At 39.9% G+C, this 18899-nt stretch overlaps 1 protein-coding gene across 1 annotated transcript in view; it reads left to right on the top strand.

The window, feature by feature from the left end:
* tspan2 (tetraspanin 2) overlaps positions 1 to 17684 on the top strand; it is a 75718-nt gene extending 58034 nt beyond the window's left edge. The window contains exons 3-8 of the mRNA XM_008109867.3: positions 8402 to 8499; positions 9686 to 9760; positions 12130 to 12225; positions 12907 to 12981; positions 14828 to 14911; positions 16307 to 17684. Of these exons, the coding sequence (XP_008108074.1) occupies positions 8402 to 8499; positions 9686 to 9760; positions 12130 to 12225; positions 12907 to 12981; positions 14828 to 14911; positions 16307 to 16372 (494 nt within the window). The 3' untranslated portion in view covers positions 16373 to 17684. The remainder of the gene's footprint in view (positions 1 to 8401; positions 8500 to 9685; positions 9761 to 12129; positions 12226 to 12906; positions 12982 to 14827; positions 14912 to 16306) is intronic.
* Positions 17685 to 18899: the final 1215 nt, after the last annotated feature.

The raw sequence follows: 18899 nt of genomic DNA, 5'->3' as shown, positions 1-18899 counted from the left end.
ACAGCTGTGCTGGAAAGGAGTTACATCATTATGGAGTGTGATGTTAGTGCTGCGGAGTTTCTAGCATGTTACACGGCAGGCTGCAGAAACAACCTCCTCTGAGGTTAATTATGAGCAAGATCCTAGCTTAAGGTTTGCATGTCAGCTACGAAAGAGAGCTCTGTGCTTCAGATATAAGCTTGATGGAGCAGAGCCAGGTCTTATTCCCAAGTGCAACAACGCCCTGCCCACTTTGCAGCTGCAAAAGCCTCTCCTATCATTCTATAAGCATTCACCACTTGAGACAATGACCCTGTACATCCATGGCCATCACACAAAATACCAATTTTCCTTGTTACCAGGTGCAAAGTCGTCTTGAGAGGGTGTTGTTGCCACATCCACCAAGCTCATAAGGAATTATGTTACTCTTTGTTTGCTTCTGTAGTAGTTGGAGGAGAACTGCCACTCCAAATTGAGATGGCGCTCACCTAGTGCTGGACCATATTCCCACAGTGGTGGATCATCCAGCCATCCTAGATCTCATAGTAATTAGATTGAGGAATGGGAGACAGGAATAGGCTTGGGAGCTAGTGGGATTCAAGCATTGCCTCCAACCATCAATCATAGAATCACAGTGTTGGGAGAGACCACAAGGGCCATCTAGTCCAACCAGGGCCCCAACCAAAAAAAAAAAATCGGGGGTGGAGGGGGGGGTTGAAACTTTTTTAGTGAATCATTAAGAGTAGTTGTATAATGCAAAATTATTTAGAAATCAGGCTCCATCGATAAACTTCAGAGGACACACAAGACAGATAAACTTCAGTGGACACTCATGGGGATTTGGTTAGAGAGTTGTTGTATGTTTTCTGGGCTATATGGCCATGTTCCAGAAGTATTATCTCCTGACGTTTCGCCCACATCTATGGCAGGCATCCTCAGATGATTTGGTTAATCAGTTAAAAATCATAAATAAACCAGTTTTTTTTAAAACCTGAAAAATTTCAAGGGGGTTGAGCCCCTAACCCCCTCCCCCCCTTTGGCTACAGCCCTGAGTCCAACCCCCTGCCATGCAGGAAAAGCACAAAGTACCCCTGAGAAATGGTCATCCAGCCTCTGTTTAAAAGTCTCCAAAGAAGGACTTTCCACCACACTCTGAGGCAGAAGTTCCACTGTTGAACAGATCTTAGGGTCAGGAGGTTCTTCATGAGACATGAAGTACAGGGAAGAGGGGACAGTGCCTTGACTGTGTATGATTCAGAGCCAGAGCAGAGCTTTCTTGGAAATAATTATTTCTTTAATTAGAACTGCACTGTGAGATTAGCATGCAGAATTGGTGTTTGCTGCCAATCCTATTCCTTGGCTGGAAAAGCTGCATCCCTTATCACAGAAACATCTGTCTCATCTCTGCCATCATCCCAGCCTTCAGTTTCAGTACACTGTTATCTACTCTCTTTAACTAAGTATGCCATGATGTCCTGGCCACTCCAAGAAGCCCTCACTGCCAGGCAATTGGCTCTTGTTTCAGTAACCTTTGCCATTTCATTTGACTAATTCATTGAACTAAACTGTCATTTTCAGGAAAAGCTTCCCTTTAAGGCATGTTAATAGGAAGCACGTTTCACCTCCCTTGCTGAACACATAATCATGTGGAAGAGTGAGTACTATGTAAGCTGTGGAGGGTGAAAAGTCTTCCTTGTCACATTCCTGTTCAAGAGGGTTGGGCCCTGCCTTGCAAAGATCTAGCAGAGCCTGGTACAACATTCCCCCCTCCCCTTGATGCTGACTTCAACTGGAAAATATGAATGAGAAAGATTTAAAGGCACTCATTGACACACATATCCACCCAACATTACTCAAACAAGATAAGGTCATTTTGGTCCAGAAATGTTTTTATAAGTCTTGTATTTTTAAGCCAGGGATGGCCAAATGCTCCATTCTCAGAGACCATGTTGTTCTTTAGACAGCAAGCTGAGCAGAAGGTTGGACAAAATGACCCACTCCTTCAACAGAGTGAATGTGATCAGCCAAGGCATATACTGGGTGGTCTTAAAGGCTTGATACTAAAGTGAAAGAAAAGATATGGTTAATTGCTTGCAACCTCTTCATCTTTTAGAAATCTCAGATGGGACTTTCAACGGATTTCATTCAAACACAGATTGGATCCACAACCTCTTACTTTCTGGAATGCTATAACATTAGACAGATCCAGAACCTCCTAGATATCCATCCATTCCCCTTGTGCTCTGACAGATGAAATCATTGATCCTACTCTGAAAACCCCCAAAGTTGCAGCCACTCCCTCTGGTACACTAATGACATTCACAACAATTGCATTCTTTATATGAAAATTACAAACTCTGCAAGATAATACCAGATCATTAGAATTTTCAGGCAAAATCAAGCTGACTAAATGTTTCTTTCACATACACACTGTTCTGTCTGTGTGTAACTTCCAACCCTTGTTTGCAGCAAGCCATAGTTTGCCATGTGGTCCAAACAGGCAATCTACAGGTGCTTCCAGACAGCGCCAAAATTGGGGTTTTAAAAGTGGGGCGAAAAATCCGGGGACCTCACAAAAAGTTCACACACAGACCTGTCAGTCCCTGGAACTGGTCCCCCACTGTCCTCACACCTTCCTTTGAAGTGGATCAAAATGAAGGACGGACAGGGGACATCTGGCAGAAGTTTAAATAATCGCTCTAAGATGTGCTGGACCTCATAGGCACACACGTGGAGATCCAAATGTAAACACAAACAGATTTCCTATTCTCTCTCTTTGCCCAACTGTTAATTCAAGCTCTGTTTAATATTTTAAAGATCTACATAAAGGAATGGTTGCAGAGAGTTCTAATTTTTTCCCATTGTGCTTCCCTTTAGCCACCTGTGTTTCCATTGCTTCGTTTTTAGAGCCTGATCAGCTCTTTCGGGGGGCAGGGACGGAAGGGAGGGGAAGGGAAAGAAATCACGTGTTTTGCATGACTGCAGAGATATACAGTCATGTGAAGGTGTGCATTTTTGGGGCAGAACTGGGTTTTACATGCATCTTTTTAACACGTGCTTTTCAACTTTTAACTCGATGCTGCCCGCACTTTCACTAAATGTTGTTTTGCCACCCACCCCACCCCTTTTTATCTCAGTTACTTCTGGGTTTTTAGGCATGTGTAGAAGGCCCCTATATTGTCTGCCTTCTGCAAGTTTCAGCTAATAAATTAAGATCACAGAATAGGAGTTGAACAGTACTTGGGATCCTGGTTTGCCATGGATGGGCTTATTGAATGAATAACTAGCCAAACGTGATGTAAAAATGGAAAGGTTTCTATTGTAAGACATGTCTAGCTCAGCCAGTAGTAAAGCATAAGCTTTTAGAAATTTGAATGCAAAGCCCATGTAGGAAGAGGAATATGGCTGGCAAAGATCTTACTGCCTCTTGAAAATTTAAAAAGCAGTTATAACTCAGGGAAGATGAACCAATGAGACAGATTCTGTATAAGACAGTTACGGACAGGTACATCTATTCCATGTGCTTTCCTGTGTACATTTTAAAGGAACAGAAATTGGGTGATTTATGGCAGCTGCTTTAGTCTTTCTTTTCTTTTTCTCTTTCTTTGTTTCTTCTGATAGTTTTTAACACGGAAGAAATGAAAAATGTTCCCATATAAAAACGCATGAAAGTAAAGTCTTCACAGGCGTTCATGTTGTGGTGATTCATGGGTCTGTTCTGCCCTCTTGTGGAACAGCCTTGGCTTTGCATTTCATCATGCCAAAGGTCATGTCCAGACAGCAGTTAACCTTTCAACTGGCAGGATCTACCCTTCTGCTGTATGTCTTCAGAATCCCATTGAGCATGACTAGCAGCAAGATACAGTGGGCCATTGGTATTCGCTGGGGTTCGGTTGTGGAACTCTCCTAGATACTAATATATATGGATGCTCAAGTCCCATTATATACAGTAGTTTGATATAAATTCCCCCTTATATAAAACAGCAAAATCAAGATTTGCTTTTTGGATTAAAATATTTTCAAGCCATGGATGATTAAATCTGTTAATACATAAACCGGTGGTCCAGCTGTAATAGGAACTTTTTATTTAGAAATGTCTTGAAGTTTACAATTAAATTTAAATCTTGTTGTTTTGGCCTCTTATGCCATTCTTTGTCAATCTTTGGCAAGGGAGATACAACAAACATTCAAACATGTGACAGATGAAAACAAACACATATGGCCAACCCACATTACTGTGTCACTTTGATGATGAAAACTATTTGTGCCCTAAATTGGAGCTGAATAAAAAAGAATTTTTCACTCAGAAAGTAGAGAGAAGGACAACATTAAACATTAGGCCAAAATTATAAAATATATGACAGTCGCCGCCCAAGCAACTGTGGTGTTGGGTTGGAAAGAACATATGAAGTGAGGATTTATAAAATGTTTCAAATATTTAGCAGATTTTATGCTTCAGGATTACATTCTTGAAAGGAGAACTAAATATAAGGTAAGGTAAATCATAAAATCATAGAATCATAGAATAGTAGAGTTGGAAGAGACCTCATGGGCCATCCAGTCCAACCCCCTGCTAAGAAGCAGGAAATCGCATTCAAAGCACCCCCGACAGATGGCCATCCAGCCTCTGCTTAAAAGCCTCCAAAGAAGGTTTTCCCTGACGTTAAGTCCAGTCATGTCTGACTCTGGGGGTTGGTGCTCATCTCCATTTCTAAGCTGAAGAGCTGGTGTTGTCCGTAGACACCTCCAAGGTCATGTGGCCGGCATAACTGCATGGAGCGCCGTTACCTTCCCGCCTGAGCGGTACCTATTGATCTACTCACATTGGCATGTTTTCGAACTGCTAAGTTGGCAGAAGCTGAAGCAACAGTGAGTGCTCACTCCGCTCCCGGGACTTGAACCTGGGACCTTTCGGTCTGCAAGTTCAGCAGCTCAGTGCTTTAACACACTTCGCCACCGAGGCTCTAAACTAAATATACATCAGGTCAAATGAAGAAGGAGTGGGATCTGAAATGGGTAACATTGATAGACAGAGTAAAAAGAAAAGAAAATACAAAGAACTGAACCACACTCTCTCCACAATTGATCAATTAAAATAAAATTAGAATGAAGAAAAATACTGCTGTCAGAGGGTGGGGGGGGGAGTGAGGGGAGTAATACTGTTAGAACACTTGTGGAAGATAAATGCGGAATCAGTAATGTTAAGAAAATTAAGTTGTTTGTACTACGAAATAATTATTGAAATTGACATTATTCTACCTGTGTCTTTAATAATAAACATTTTGAAAAGATGATGAAAACTATTAATGAAAAATAACACATAAGCTAAGAAAGGTGTCTGCAGTTTTGTTTTTTGGGGTTTTTTGCCTGAGTCTACTGGAAAGGGTAAGTTTCACCCCTCCTTTCTTCCCTCCCTGAGTTAAATGTGTGCAAGCAACTTTTTTTTTACTTTAAACTCAATTTTCAGCAGTTGAAATAAGTTGAAAACAAAGGAGAAAGTGGGAGGAAGAGAGAAAAGCTGGAACATTTGAAAAGCAGTTGAAATAGTGGGATGAGAAAAATTAATTGGGACTGTCCCTGACAAATAAGAACAATTGGGGAGAGTGAGACACCTGTATACTCACTAAGGGCTCTTCTACACAGGCCCTAAAATGCACAAGAAACCGGGATAAAGGGGGATGGGTAAATGATGTTTAAGGAAAATGTGTGCTGATCCGGATTGAAAAATGTGCATATTCGCATGACTGTATATCCCTGCAGTCAAGGAAAACATGTGACTTCATTCCTACATGTTGGTGTGGACTCCTCCAGTGCATGTCCACATTTTAAAATCCCAAAACAGCTGATCAGGGCTATGGATAAATGGAGCTATGGACACACATGTGGCTAAATAGAAGCACAATAGGAAAGCAACTGCCATCAAAACTCTCTGCAACCATTCCAGCACATCTCGGAGCGTCAATAAAAAAATAAGGTAAACTTCCGCCTGATGTGTCCTTCCATCCCACATCCATCAGTCCATCCGTCTGTGTCCTCTCTCCCCTCCCACCCCCTCGTACATCCTGCGGATTTCTAAAATCCACTACAAACGAAAGTGTCAGGACGGCAAGGGACCATTTACCAGGACTGACAGGTCTGCACATGGACTTACTGTCATGTCCTATGATCTTTTACTCCCCTTATTTTTAATGCATTTTCAAGCTATCTTTAAGCGCCCTGAGACCAGTCATTGTGTATCTGAATTATTATGAAAACTAATTGAGGAATAAATATATTGCAGAATGTTTAAGACTACTTTTCATATATACCGTTTTGATGAGTTTTGTTTGACTTCTAGTTGTATTGTAACTAATTTTAATGTATTTTTATTTCCAATCTGCATCATAATATTTACTATAATATTTTAATGCACTATTTCTTTGGCAGTTTCCTTATGTTACAATAAAATGGGAAGTTCAAACCAAAATTTGAAATGTATGATTTTTCTCCAATGCCATTCATCATGACCACCATTAATTAAAAAAGAAACTTTAGTAATAGTTGCACAACAAAAGGAGTGAAAATATATTTTGTCAAAATGTAGTTAAATCTTTGTTACTGAACAGGCATGAAACTACTAGTACCTCCTTGCCTGGGAAAAGAATTACAGAGGTAAATACTATGGAATTATCCATTTATGTTTGGTATTTGATGCAGAGCAATCCTTTTTATGGCTTCATTTAGAACAGCAGGAGGCAACTTTTCATAGGCCATGAAACTTTTTAAGGACAATTTGGACCTTAAAACTGAGACTAGTTTTCAAATGTCCAGTTTTACTGTTAAGGACAGGAGTGCAAAGGGTCCCCGCTATACTTCAGCCAATCCACAGACTGGTTGAGAGCAATATTTTGGGGAGGGCTGGAGATGGGGAGGAACAGTAGTCCCACCTCCAGAGCTGCCTGTTTCTCATAGTGACTTCCTGGGAGCAGAGCCAACATTCTGGTAATACTAGTGCTTGTTCTCAAGAGGCCTTAATTTGGATCCATGGTGGTATATGACACGGTACTGGATCATCTTCCAAGGTTCTCCCTGACCCATTCTTGGCACTTAGAGCTGAGATTTCTCTCTCATAAAGCATCAGAATTCTTGCTGTCTAATCCACAGTAGCATAGTCTTGCATCTCAAATGTCCATTGACCTGTAAGGAAATCTCCCTGTGCCTCAAAGTGCAGTATTTGCAAACCTATCCCCTAACTAGTCTCTGTAAAAGACCAATAGATAGCCTTTCTGTAGGACTACTGCCTCAGGACTAAGGATACATCTATGCAGACCATTTAGGTCAGTTTCAAACCAATATTGAAGAAAGGAGTTTCTCTATACAGATGATTACATAGGAAATCCTGAAATGTGAGGTGTAGATGGTGATTACATAAACCACAGAGTGCTGAATGTACATTAACGGCTTTCTTTCCTGCACGATATATCTGCCACAATTTGAAGCTAGCTAGCTTTAAACTGCATTAAATGATCAATGTAGAATGTATCCTCAGCTTGATTGTGAAAGATCTTGACCTAGTGCACATCATTGACAAGAGCATGTTTCCATACCTAAGCAAGCCTATAGAAGGAACAGGCTAGGCATCATTTCCCCTCTTCCTAACTATGTTTATATGTACAAGAGTATAGTTGCTATTACTGGTTTCCTTAAGAACTTGGATTTCATGTGAAATTTAGTTCTAATCTAGCTATTAACAAAAGGGATTTATATGGACTAGTCTGTTGTGGGGATGAATAGCCACATCTACACTGCCATATGCAGTTTCATAATGCAGTTTAACTACATTGAACTGCATTACAGACAGTCCACAGGTTACAAACATCTGACTTACAATGACTCAGAGATAAGAACATAAATGAGACAACAGGAAGTGGGAGAAAACTACCCCTCAAAAGGGAAACTCAAAGCTGGAAGAGTTATCATTGGGAAAAAGGGTCTCCACGGAAGCATTATCACCAACCCTTGTTTCCACAATAAGCCAAATTTTTCAAAATTCAATTATCACAGAAAGTGAGGTAAAATCTTGTGAATAGGGACACAGAAAACAAACACCACGGGGGTGTTAACCCTTCCATATGCTATCCAAAGTGTGTGTGTATGTGTGTGCGCGCGCACGTGTAGTTGGAGTTACACTTAAATAATGTACCTGTTCCGATTTACAAACAAATTCAACTTAAGAACAAACCTACAGAACCTATCTTGTTCATAACTTGGGGACTGCTTGTATATGAGTCTACACTGCCATATAATGCAGTTCATTGCAGTAAACCTGCTTTCTCAAACTGCATTATATATCAGCATAGATGGGGCCTCAAAGCCTGGAAAATAACTGTATAGTATGCTACACTCTTTCATTTTGACTCTATAACTTGGTTCTTTTCTGCAGGACTCTATGTGCTGGTGGGAGCAGGTGCCTTGATGATGACAGTAGGATTTTTTGGGTGCTGTGGAGCTGCACGGGAATCTCAATGTCTACTTGGAGCAGTGAGTAATACACCTAAATGGAATATTGTGGGGTTTTCCCCCCAGAAATAATATTGTCATTTAAAAAAATCATTTCTGATGCCAGAATTAGCCCATATTTCTGAGTATATGTTTCTGGGGGATTTTAGAATACTTGCATCTATAAAATAAGATATATTGAAGCTGGAACTCAAATCTAAGCATGAAATTCATTTATATTTCATATACACCTTACGTGTATAGCCTAAGCGTTACCTTCTACACAAAATTTTAAATAATTTTGTGTAGAAGGTAATGCTTAGGCTATGTGCATAAATAATGTAATAATTTTGTGCATGCAGAAAAAACAAGTAGATTGAACCATCAGGAAGTAAAAGTGTATCTACCACAGACAGTCATAGGAACAATTTGGGAGTACAGTATTTTGGAATTCTGGCTGCTGAACTTGTACTTCTCCCTTTTCTTCCTCTCTTCACACTTCAGTTTTGACCCTTCAGTTCTGTTCTTTTTTTAAACCAGAGTTTCCATTATTTCCAAACCAAGATTTGTCGGTGTTATTTTACTAACCACGCTTTCTAGTCACATTTTAATATCCTGGTGAGTGAACCACCTTGAAACTAAAATTCCTGTTTTGAACATAGTAGGAAATTCAAATGTTAAAGGTTCAAAAGTAATTGTAAATCTTTAGTTATTTTGTTCTCTTATATAAGAGATCAAAAGGGTTTTTTCTTTCTTTCTTATGGAGAAGATTATGAGACCATTTGGCATTTTTGGTAATTTGGGGTTTGTTTGCACAAAAGCAAAATACATGAAAAGAAAACCATTATGGTTTCTTGAAATCCAGTTATTTTATCTGATATTTTACAAAAACAAAATTTCCACAAAAAATTACAAAAAAAATTCCACAAAAAGCAGCTATTCAAGATTGCAAGCAACTGAAAGTACATGTCTAGTATATCTATTGAAAACTGCAATGATATGCTCAAACAGATTCAGACTTTTATATTGTTTGGCTCCTATTTCTCAATTGTATGAATCACAACATTAATTATTTGTACTATCCTTGACTTTAAACTGGAACTGTCCTTTGCCTCCTTTACTTTGAACTGCTTAATGTGTTTATAACCATATTTAGGGGAACATTAGATACGCGAGACAAACTAAAACTTTTATTCTCTGTCCTTTTATTTATTTATTTTTGAAATAGTTCTTCACGTGTTTACTGGTTATTTTTGCTGCTGAAGTCACTGCAGGAGTTTTTGCTTTCCTTGGCAAGAAAACGGTAAGTGAGATGTTTGTCAGAGAGAAGCATTCTAGAACAGGCATGGGCAAACCTTGGTCTGCCAGGTGTTTCGGACTTCAACTGTTAGGAATTGTGGGAGTTGAAGTCCAAAACATCTGGAGGGCTAAAATTTGCCCATGCCTGCTCTAGAAGGATTCGAGCCTCAAAGTGTGAATTTAACCACTTTTGTCAGTCTCTTTTGTTTGATGCCAAAAGCAGATTTGCTGTCAGGTTTGGTTTTTATTTTGTGAAGATAGCCTGGTGATCTTAAAACCCCAGGGTGGAAAGAGATTTCCTTTTCCTACACAGACGCCCCATTTGTAATGTGTGCTAAGTATCGTATTTCGCCAAATCCAGAATTGCAGAAATCTTCCAGATTTTGCCTACATGTCCCCATTTTACATTCCTCTACATCAGTGGTAAAGAACCTTCTTCAGTCCAAGTACTGATTCCTAAGTGACAAAGATCTCAGGGAACATTCCAGTTCTGGACAGAGTCAAAAATAAAAGTGGAAGGGGCAAAAATTGGGTTATTACGGAATGTAGGTTTGCTCAGAAGCAGCACAGTAGTAGTAGAAGACACCCAATCAGGAATATTGTTATGAATAACTTTTCAATAACTTTAAAGCATAGGTTTTTTTTATTGCAGTTTCAGTCTGAGAGGTATAGCAGAACTTTTACAGAACAACAAAGAACAACATTTAGACATACAAACATACAGATTCTATGCAACTACATTAGATTCACAAACAACCTACAGTTACATTGGCTAAGAAACAAACAAGGGGGAGGGTTACATTTTCATTCATCATTCACACACAACATGCATCCATCTTCATGCACACAAATATTACCATATTCTTTCTCCCTCCTTGGAGAAGCACCTGCTTAGGCCAGACCCAGCTTCCACTGCTGCCTGCCAAGACATAGTTCCAAAACGCCAAAACTTCAAAAAGACCATGACTTCAAAACGCACTCTTTTCTCTTCCCATGAGAAAAAGAGGCCCCAAAAAGTGAACAGAATCCTGCTTTCCCATAGCAGATCTGCCACTCCCAAGTATACCATCTCCATTGAGCATGGCGGGTGAACAGCGTCGCTGTCTGTCACACCTTCTGGACTGTCATAAGGTCACTTATATAGCAATATTTTGCTGATGATGTTGCCCCAAAGTTGTAAATGAGTGATAGACGTCTTCCATCCTGGAATATCCTCAGTTTCCTGGGCCAGATGTTGATTCCTCTTGATTGGTGTTAGCAAACACAAGCAGCTCTGCCCCAAAAGTTCATCAAGTCAGCAAATGTTGACAGATGTTAACAGATGTAAACATTTCTCTTATCAGTCGCAGTTCTTATCACAGTTTGCCAGGCAGGTCAACTATTTCAGGTCTCAGCAGGTTTTAATTACAATTCCTGAGCAAGTAGTTAATGGTTTGCAGACTGGTGTCTTCAAATTTACTAACTCACTCATTCTTCCATTCATACCACATATCATATATGCATATTTTGGTCACAATATTGTAAGCATATTGGGACATAGACAAAATGAAAAACTAGCAGTACTGAAATTAGATGTATATAAAGCTTTCGACACAATAAACTGAGAATTCTTATGGGAAGTAATGAAGAAATTGGGACTAGGGGAAACATCCATAAACACAATTAAGGAAATATATAGGGAAGGAACAGCAGTGGTGAGAGTAAATGAGGGAATATCAGACCTGACCTCATGACAAGTAGTTGGGGAAGCTTCTTCATATCTGTTGAGAACTAAAACCTGAAACAAAACTTTTTATTTATTCAGGAGGATGCTGATAAATTAAGTCTTTTAAAAGTATTTATGGGGAAAAACCCATATCTCATATCAGTTGGTGAATGGAGGTAAGAACTTCTTCCTACTGGGAGATGGGACAGAGCTTGACAGAGAAGTTTCTCGACTGGATGGGGACTCCTCAGGTCTGCTCTGTGGTGAGCATGCTATTAACAAATCCTAATCCAGGTTTTGAGCTAAATCCTGTCCACTTCCTCCTTTTGCACTTAATGTTTCAGACTGTGTTCCAAAAAAACCACTTGGGCTCATTTGGGCTGTCACCTTTTTAAAGCTGCAAGTCTACAGCTAAAGTTTTGGTCCTCTCCTGCTGGAACTGTAGTCTTTTCTGTTCCTTTGCCTTCTTTTCTGTTAGTTTATTCTGACGTGATAGTTTATTCTGGAGCACATCCTTCCCACATTGTAGAACTACAAGTGCAGTCAATCCTAGCCATCATAGTCTGAAAGCATACTGAAAGTAAAGAAGCTGCATACTACAGAACCTCCACAGGTTCCCTGCCCTCCTTGTATTGTTATCTTATTAAGGTGTATCTGATTTCCCACAGGCTATCGAAGAGGTCCAGGCTATCTATGACGAAGCTTATGAAGAATATATCATTGATCCAGGGAAGAACCAATCACTTATCCAGATGCACAAAGCAGTGAGTAACCATTTGCAAATGCAGCTCTTTGGTGTAGAAACATTAGTTTTCAAAATATTAATTTTCCAAAATGTTATGATCTCTCCTATTTTAAAATGCAGGCAGTCTAGAATAGACAGCAAATCCTATGATTTGGTGTTGCTTAAGTCATTTCTCATATATTTTAGTGCTTTGGATAATACTACTCCCTAGAGCAGTGGTTCACAACCTGTGAGTCCCCAGGTGTTTTGGCCTACAACTCCCAGAAATCCCAACCAGATTACCAGCTGTTAAGATTTCTGGGAGTTGAAGGTCAAAACATCTAGGGACCCACAGGTTGAGAACCACTGCAACCTAACCTGATTCCTTCCAGTCATGCAGAATTACAACTCCTATCACTCCCAATGCCATGCTGAGAGCGAAGAGGGTTGTAATCTCATTGTTCCAGATAGCAATCTTCTTGACTTTTACAGCCACAGAGATTTTCATCTTCTCTTTCCTGAAACTTGTGGTTAGTTTAAGTATATCTGGTATCTACCTCCTCTGATCTTTGATTTTAGACAGGTGCCTTTAGCGTTTACATTTATACTTTGTACTGTTGTGTGTGTGGTTTTTCTTTGTTATCAAGGGACAGTATTTTGACATGCATTTGAAAGTAGTAACTTTAAGAGTTTGCTTTCTTTTTCTTTTTTTTCTTTGCAGCTTCAATGCTGTGGGAAAAGCACTGAAGTTCTTCTAGTGAAACCTACTTGTCCAAAAGATATTGAACTTCCCAAAGTAAGTGCCTCTAAAACAGACATGTAACTCTGATGCTGTAGCAGAAAATAGCTGTGGAATGGGATAAGCAATGTGAGTTAGAGAAACTGGTAGGAGGTAGGCATATACAGCCAGATAATATGGTTTGGACAAGGGCCACTTGGCACAATTTTTCTTCTTCTTGCCATTAGTTATTTGAGATGTCATTGAGGTGTTGCCAAGAGGAATGACTTTTAAGCATCATTTTTTTCTGCCAACCAGAAATGGATGCTTCGTACATCCAGCAAATTTCTCTACAACCTGATTAATAGGGTGAGGGCATTCAATCTAGTTGGTGGTTTATGGGTTTCATGAAGACTGCAACATAGAAGGAAAAACTTGAATTCAAATAGTGCAGTTTTGTCCACCACTGCTATTTATGTTTTAAACAAGGAATTGTGTCATATATACCTTATACACCTAGCCTGTGTATAATTTGTGTATAAAGTATAACATTTTGTGTGTCATGTTGATGGTTCATTTTTGTGTAATCAACCTAGGACTTAATACAGTATGGAAGCCCAAACATTTATGGCACTTTCATACTCTGTGAATCCTTAGTCTAATATGATCTTAAGTGAAATTCAGTGGCATCCCATCATTCATATCATCCCTCCGAGATCTCTTGGTGGGCTAATGCAGAGCCCTAGCCATCCACAATTGTCTTTCTTGTTCAAGTCAGCTGCAAAAAAAAATAATACTATGAATAGAACAGAATTACCTGGATGATACAAATTTGTTTGGTAGCCAAGAGATTTTTATTTAAATCTCACAGAAGAAATGATGAAAAGACCAGCGCTGAACACACATTGCATTATTTTTGTTTAAAATTAAACATAGGAATGCTATGACTTTACAGATGTTTTTGTAGGGCAGCTCCCAGCAACTCTAGTTAGTGATGAGAAACTGAAACTTGGATACTCAGATTTGTTGGGTAGAGAATTCAGGCGTGTTTGGATATAGATTCCATAAATTTTGGATAATTGTACCAACATAAGGAGCCACAGAACTTCAAGGCAGTGTGATGATGGGGGTATGTACTAGGTGGGCCCCACATCTTTATTATTTATTTGCTGCATTTATATACTGTACTTCTTTTCTCACCCATGGGGGACTCAAAGCGGTGTACATCAAATAATGGCAAGATTCAATGCCAATATACATACTACACCAAAGCATGGTATCCACAACAATCTATAAATTAAAACCATTAAAATCATATTAACATAAAACATAAACAAACATTTAGATAATTAAAATAGAGTTAAAACATCTTAATATTAACATTACAATCACATAATCCAGTATCATAATCCAAAGCCTTTCCAATTGTCAATTGCACATATTTCCTATTCAATTCTTGAACTGCATTGCTTTACTGCCCGAAGGTTTGGTCCCATAGCCATGTCTTTCCATTCTTTCTGAAGTCCAGGAGGGAGGGTACTAATCTAATTTCACTGGTGAGGGAGTTCCAGAGCTGAAGGGACACCACTGAGAAGTCCCTGTCTCTTGTCCCCACCAGCCTCACCTGCAAAGCAGGCAGGACTGAGAGCAGGGCCTCCCCAGAAGATCTTAACCTCTTTCAATTGGATCCCACCACACAGTCTGAGCATAGCCAAAGGCTGTATTTTCACTGAAGCAATAGCTTTGGGGATAAGAATGTTTAGAGAGCCAGGCCTGGTGTGTAAGAAAATGCAAAAGAGCTACACAGAATTGATTTTTTTTTCTTCATGATTGTCACAAGCTGAAGTGTTTGTAAAGACTGATGCTTAGGAGAAATAGAAATGACTGTTCAGAACTTACTATATTGTCCTTATTTCTTTAACAGAACTGTCTGGTTGAAATTGAGGCTCTCATCGACTCAAAGCTTCATTTGCTTGGCATTGTTGGGATTGGAATTGCTGGAATCACAGTAAGCCATTGTCTGATGATAGTATAGGTTGAGCATCCCTTATCCTGATTCCAAAATCTGGAATACTGCAAGATCTGAAATTGTCCACAGGGGTGGCTAAGATAGTAATAGCTTTGCTTTCTGGTGGTTCATCATGCTCAAAAATTAAAAAAAATATTATATGAACTTACCTTCAGGCAATGTGTATAAATTGTATATGAAACATAAGTAAATTTTGAGTTAGACTTGGTTCCCATCATCAAGGTATCTAATTATTTATGTATATGCAAATACAGGTATTCAAAAATCCAAACAAATCAAAAAAGCTTCTGGTCCCAAGCATTTCAGATAAGGGATACTTGACCTGTAATAGTACTGATGATCACAGTGTCATCGTTGTTATTGTTCCTATTTTGTTTATTGAGAAACCCCACAGCTTTCTAAGACTTTCACATGGGAGGACACTACTGAAAAGGCATAACGAGTGACTGTAACTATCTGTATGTTAAAATCTCAATTCACTCCTTGTTGAAAATCTGTTGAAAATCAGGTCTCAGGTCACATATTTGTAATGAAGAAATGTATTTTTGCGAATTAGCAAAATGCTTCCCATAATGATGAACACAGAACATACACAGTAAGCCATGCCTTTGTGGAAGATGTTACTTCCCTCTAGCTGGGGAAGTAGGCTATGGGGCTCAACTAACAGTTTTGGAATGGTGGGGAATATTTTCCTTGCAACCTGATACTTTCAGCAACAGCTGGGCAAGGGGCTTCACTCTCTTGACACATTATGGCTGCAGTTCTGTTTCTTCTTTCAGGAAGCCATTTGTATTAGAAGCATGTGCATGTTCACTGATTACATATATGTAATTGTACATTTAAGTTGGACCATCCCAAGGTCAGATGCCTGAACATATAATTCCTTCCCCCATAAAAATTATATCCCTTGTGTCTTGCTTCATATTACACATTATGCAATGCCTCGATGGCTGAAGACACAGGCTGCAGGACAGACTTGTAACAGAGAGGAGCAGAATCCAAGTAGAATGTTGTGCATCAGCCAAAATAATCTGGCAGACATCTGAATTAAGACTTTAGTGCATGGTTAAGAAAGTTCTAGGGGACTGGGAATCATTTTTCCAGACCAAGAACCTTCAAGTCCCTCCATATAATTGCCATGGAGGATTAATCCTCCCTGGGACAGGGGGAAGAACTAAGATAAAGGTGACCAAAGTAGACTAATAACTCAAAGCATCCTGTAGCCTGCATGATTCCCATCTTTGATTGTGAAGTGCAGCTTTAATTTTGTTGCACAAATGTGGTTATCAAGATGGTAGGTATGGCAGACATACAGAACAAAAATTGCATCCATTTCTGAGCAGCTATTTTAACTGTTTGTTTCTTCTCTTTTAGATCTTTGGCATGGTCTTCAGTATGGTTCTTTGCTGTGCAATCCGTAACACAAGAGACATGCTCTAGAACTGTCACTGCATAACATTGCTTTCATCCCAGGGATTGGAAGGCTTCCTGGCGGAACCTGCAAAAGGCGCTTGCTTGCTCAGCTTAACAACTGTAATCCATTTTTAATTAGCGGTGTTAACCAACTGACAGAGAAAAGGGGACGTATAGTTAGCCTGAGAATTTGCGTCATTTGCATTCTAAAAAATTAAGACCATGAAATCTGAAGTGAGCAAGTAGGACAAGCTTAACAAGGCATTGCTGAAGGCAGTGGCAGCACCTGAAACTAAAATTTCTTTGAAATAAGACTTTGCACATGTGTGTGAGTGAACCGTGCCTGTATCTCTACATTCAAGTACATGTGTGCATGTTTTGGCACACAGTTGCATATGGTGCGGCTGCACAAACATCTGTATATACAGTACTCAGTATGACTGTAGGTATGTTTTGTGGGTGAACCATATTTGCATGCATATTTCAACAATATATATATATATATATATATTCACTTGGGCACATCATACCCAAACTCAAACCATTTCGAAATGGGCTCCTCTTGGCTGATAATTTATGGAGAAGCAAATCTTTTTCAACAAACAAAATGCCCCATCTGGCTTCTATTCAGAGTCTGCAACGTCCAAAGCAAACTAGATATAATTAATTAGCCTGAAAGTAAATTTGCTAGAAACAAGCCTGTAGTCCTAAACAAGTCTACTTCTTGGAATATGTTAATTTCTTTGGCACATTCTATTTTTTGAGAAAGGAGGCAATATAAGGGGTCTCCGGTGAGCCCTCTGGCCTGCACAAAGAATAGAAGCTAGAGCTACTGCAGGGCATTTCATCTAGGATGGTTATACTATTATCATGTCAAGCTATTACTGCTCCAGGTGCGTTGTGGGTAAAACTGTAGAAATTACACTGTATGCTTGAAATACCTCAAGAGTGAGTTTACAGTTAGCATCTGTGCTTTGTAGTGTTTCTATTTATTTATACTAAAATGTTCCTAGTGGGAAAATAACCTGATTGAATCAATGCAGCTGGCCAGAAGGAAGTCATTTATGGTGCAGTCCTAATACATTACAATCAGGAGGATCTTTCCATTAATTTCTATGGGAGATACATCCTTGAGACCTGTAAAAAAAACCCTGTCATTTCTCTGATAGGATAACATGTTCAGAGTGGGGACCTCTGTTCTGTCTTCTTCTGGTCCAGTGCTATGTTTCAAATGGGAGCAGGCCATCTAAAAGAATATTTCAGCAAACCATACTAGTTTCCTAACAAATACTGCAGTCCATGCACCTGTTCCATTAAAATCTAAGCATATGAGACCTCAGGGAAAGTTTGCTATAGAAGGGCCTTAATTTGAAGTGCAATGAACACCCAAGTATGCTTGTGTATATCCGTGTGTGTGCGTGTCTGTGTGTTTAGAGACACAAAAGCTCCCAACTGCATGCAGTCTATTCTTTCCCTCTTTCCAGACATAAAGACACCGTGACTTTGGTTGTACACACAGGGCCGGCCCCACTATTGAGGCACCTGACGCCGCCGCCTCGGGCGCAGGCCCGGGGGGGCGCCGTCAGGCTGGGCGGGAGGCGGGGCACCGCCCTGACGGTGCCCCGCCTCCCGCCCAGTGCACCCTGGCCCGTCTGGCCTGCTAGAAAAGGCCAGACGGGCGAGCGGGGGTAGCGTGGGAGGCGGGGCCAGCTCTGACGCCGCTCCCCCGCCCAGCGTGCCCTGGCCCCGCCTCCCACGTTGCGCCTCCCACGCTGGGCGGGGCCAGGGCGCCGGTGGCGGGGGCGCTTTTCAGCACCCCCGCTTCACATCAAAAAATATCTCCGGCCGGCCCTGTGTACACATTATCTGATTCTGTAGCTCAACCTCCATCAGATATCTAGACTCTCAGTAATATATTTCAAACCACAGAAGCTGGCCACAGTCTTGTGATCAATTCACCCTGTTTCAACGAGAGGAATATTTGGTGTCCACAACTTCTTATACCGAGACTGAGTTTGTGGTATGCCAAAGATATTACTGTGTACCTGAATCACTGAAACATGACTTAGTTTATTCAGGAAGTGGACTTTTCTATATTACATAAATAGTTGAAATTTGCTGATGAAAAAGGCTCAGAAACAGCTGGATAAAATCTGTGAGTAAGAGGGCTGTTATTGTTAAAAAGTCATTAGCAGTATGGTTATATATTAAAATGAAGACTTTGATTTCTGCTGGAAGTTCAATCAGTTTTCCACTTGAAAATATATGGATTTGAAATTTTAATTTTGGAGGAAAATCAGGAGAACAAAGGGGCCCATTTTAAATAAGATTGGGGTAAACATTACATTGTTAAATTTCAAAAGTATTTACCTTGCTTTTCTATTCTAGTGTCCAGAATTTGCCCTAAGAAACAGATTATCTCCTCTAGTAGCTTTCAAATGAAACCAAGCTTTCCTAAAAGTAAAAACAGCAAGATATTGACAAAATCAGCAGCTTCTGAGCACTTTCTACAAATTATCCAATAATACCATCCTAAGCTTTGCTTCAGTCCCTG

The sequence above is a fragment of the Anolis carolinensis genome, chromosome 4 (assembly GCF_035594765.1).
Source record: "Anolis carolinensis isolate JA03-04 chromosome 4, rAnoCar3.1.pri, whole genome shotgun sequence".
NCBI lineage: Eukaryota > Metazoa > Chordata > Lepidosauria > Squamata > Dactyloidae > Anolis > Anolis carolinensis.
The sequence above is the reverse complement of the archived record's forward strand: the minus strand, read 5'-3'. Positions and strand labels throughout refer to the sequence as shown.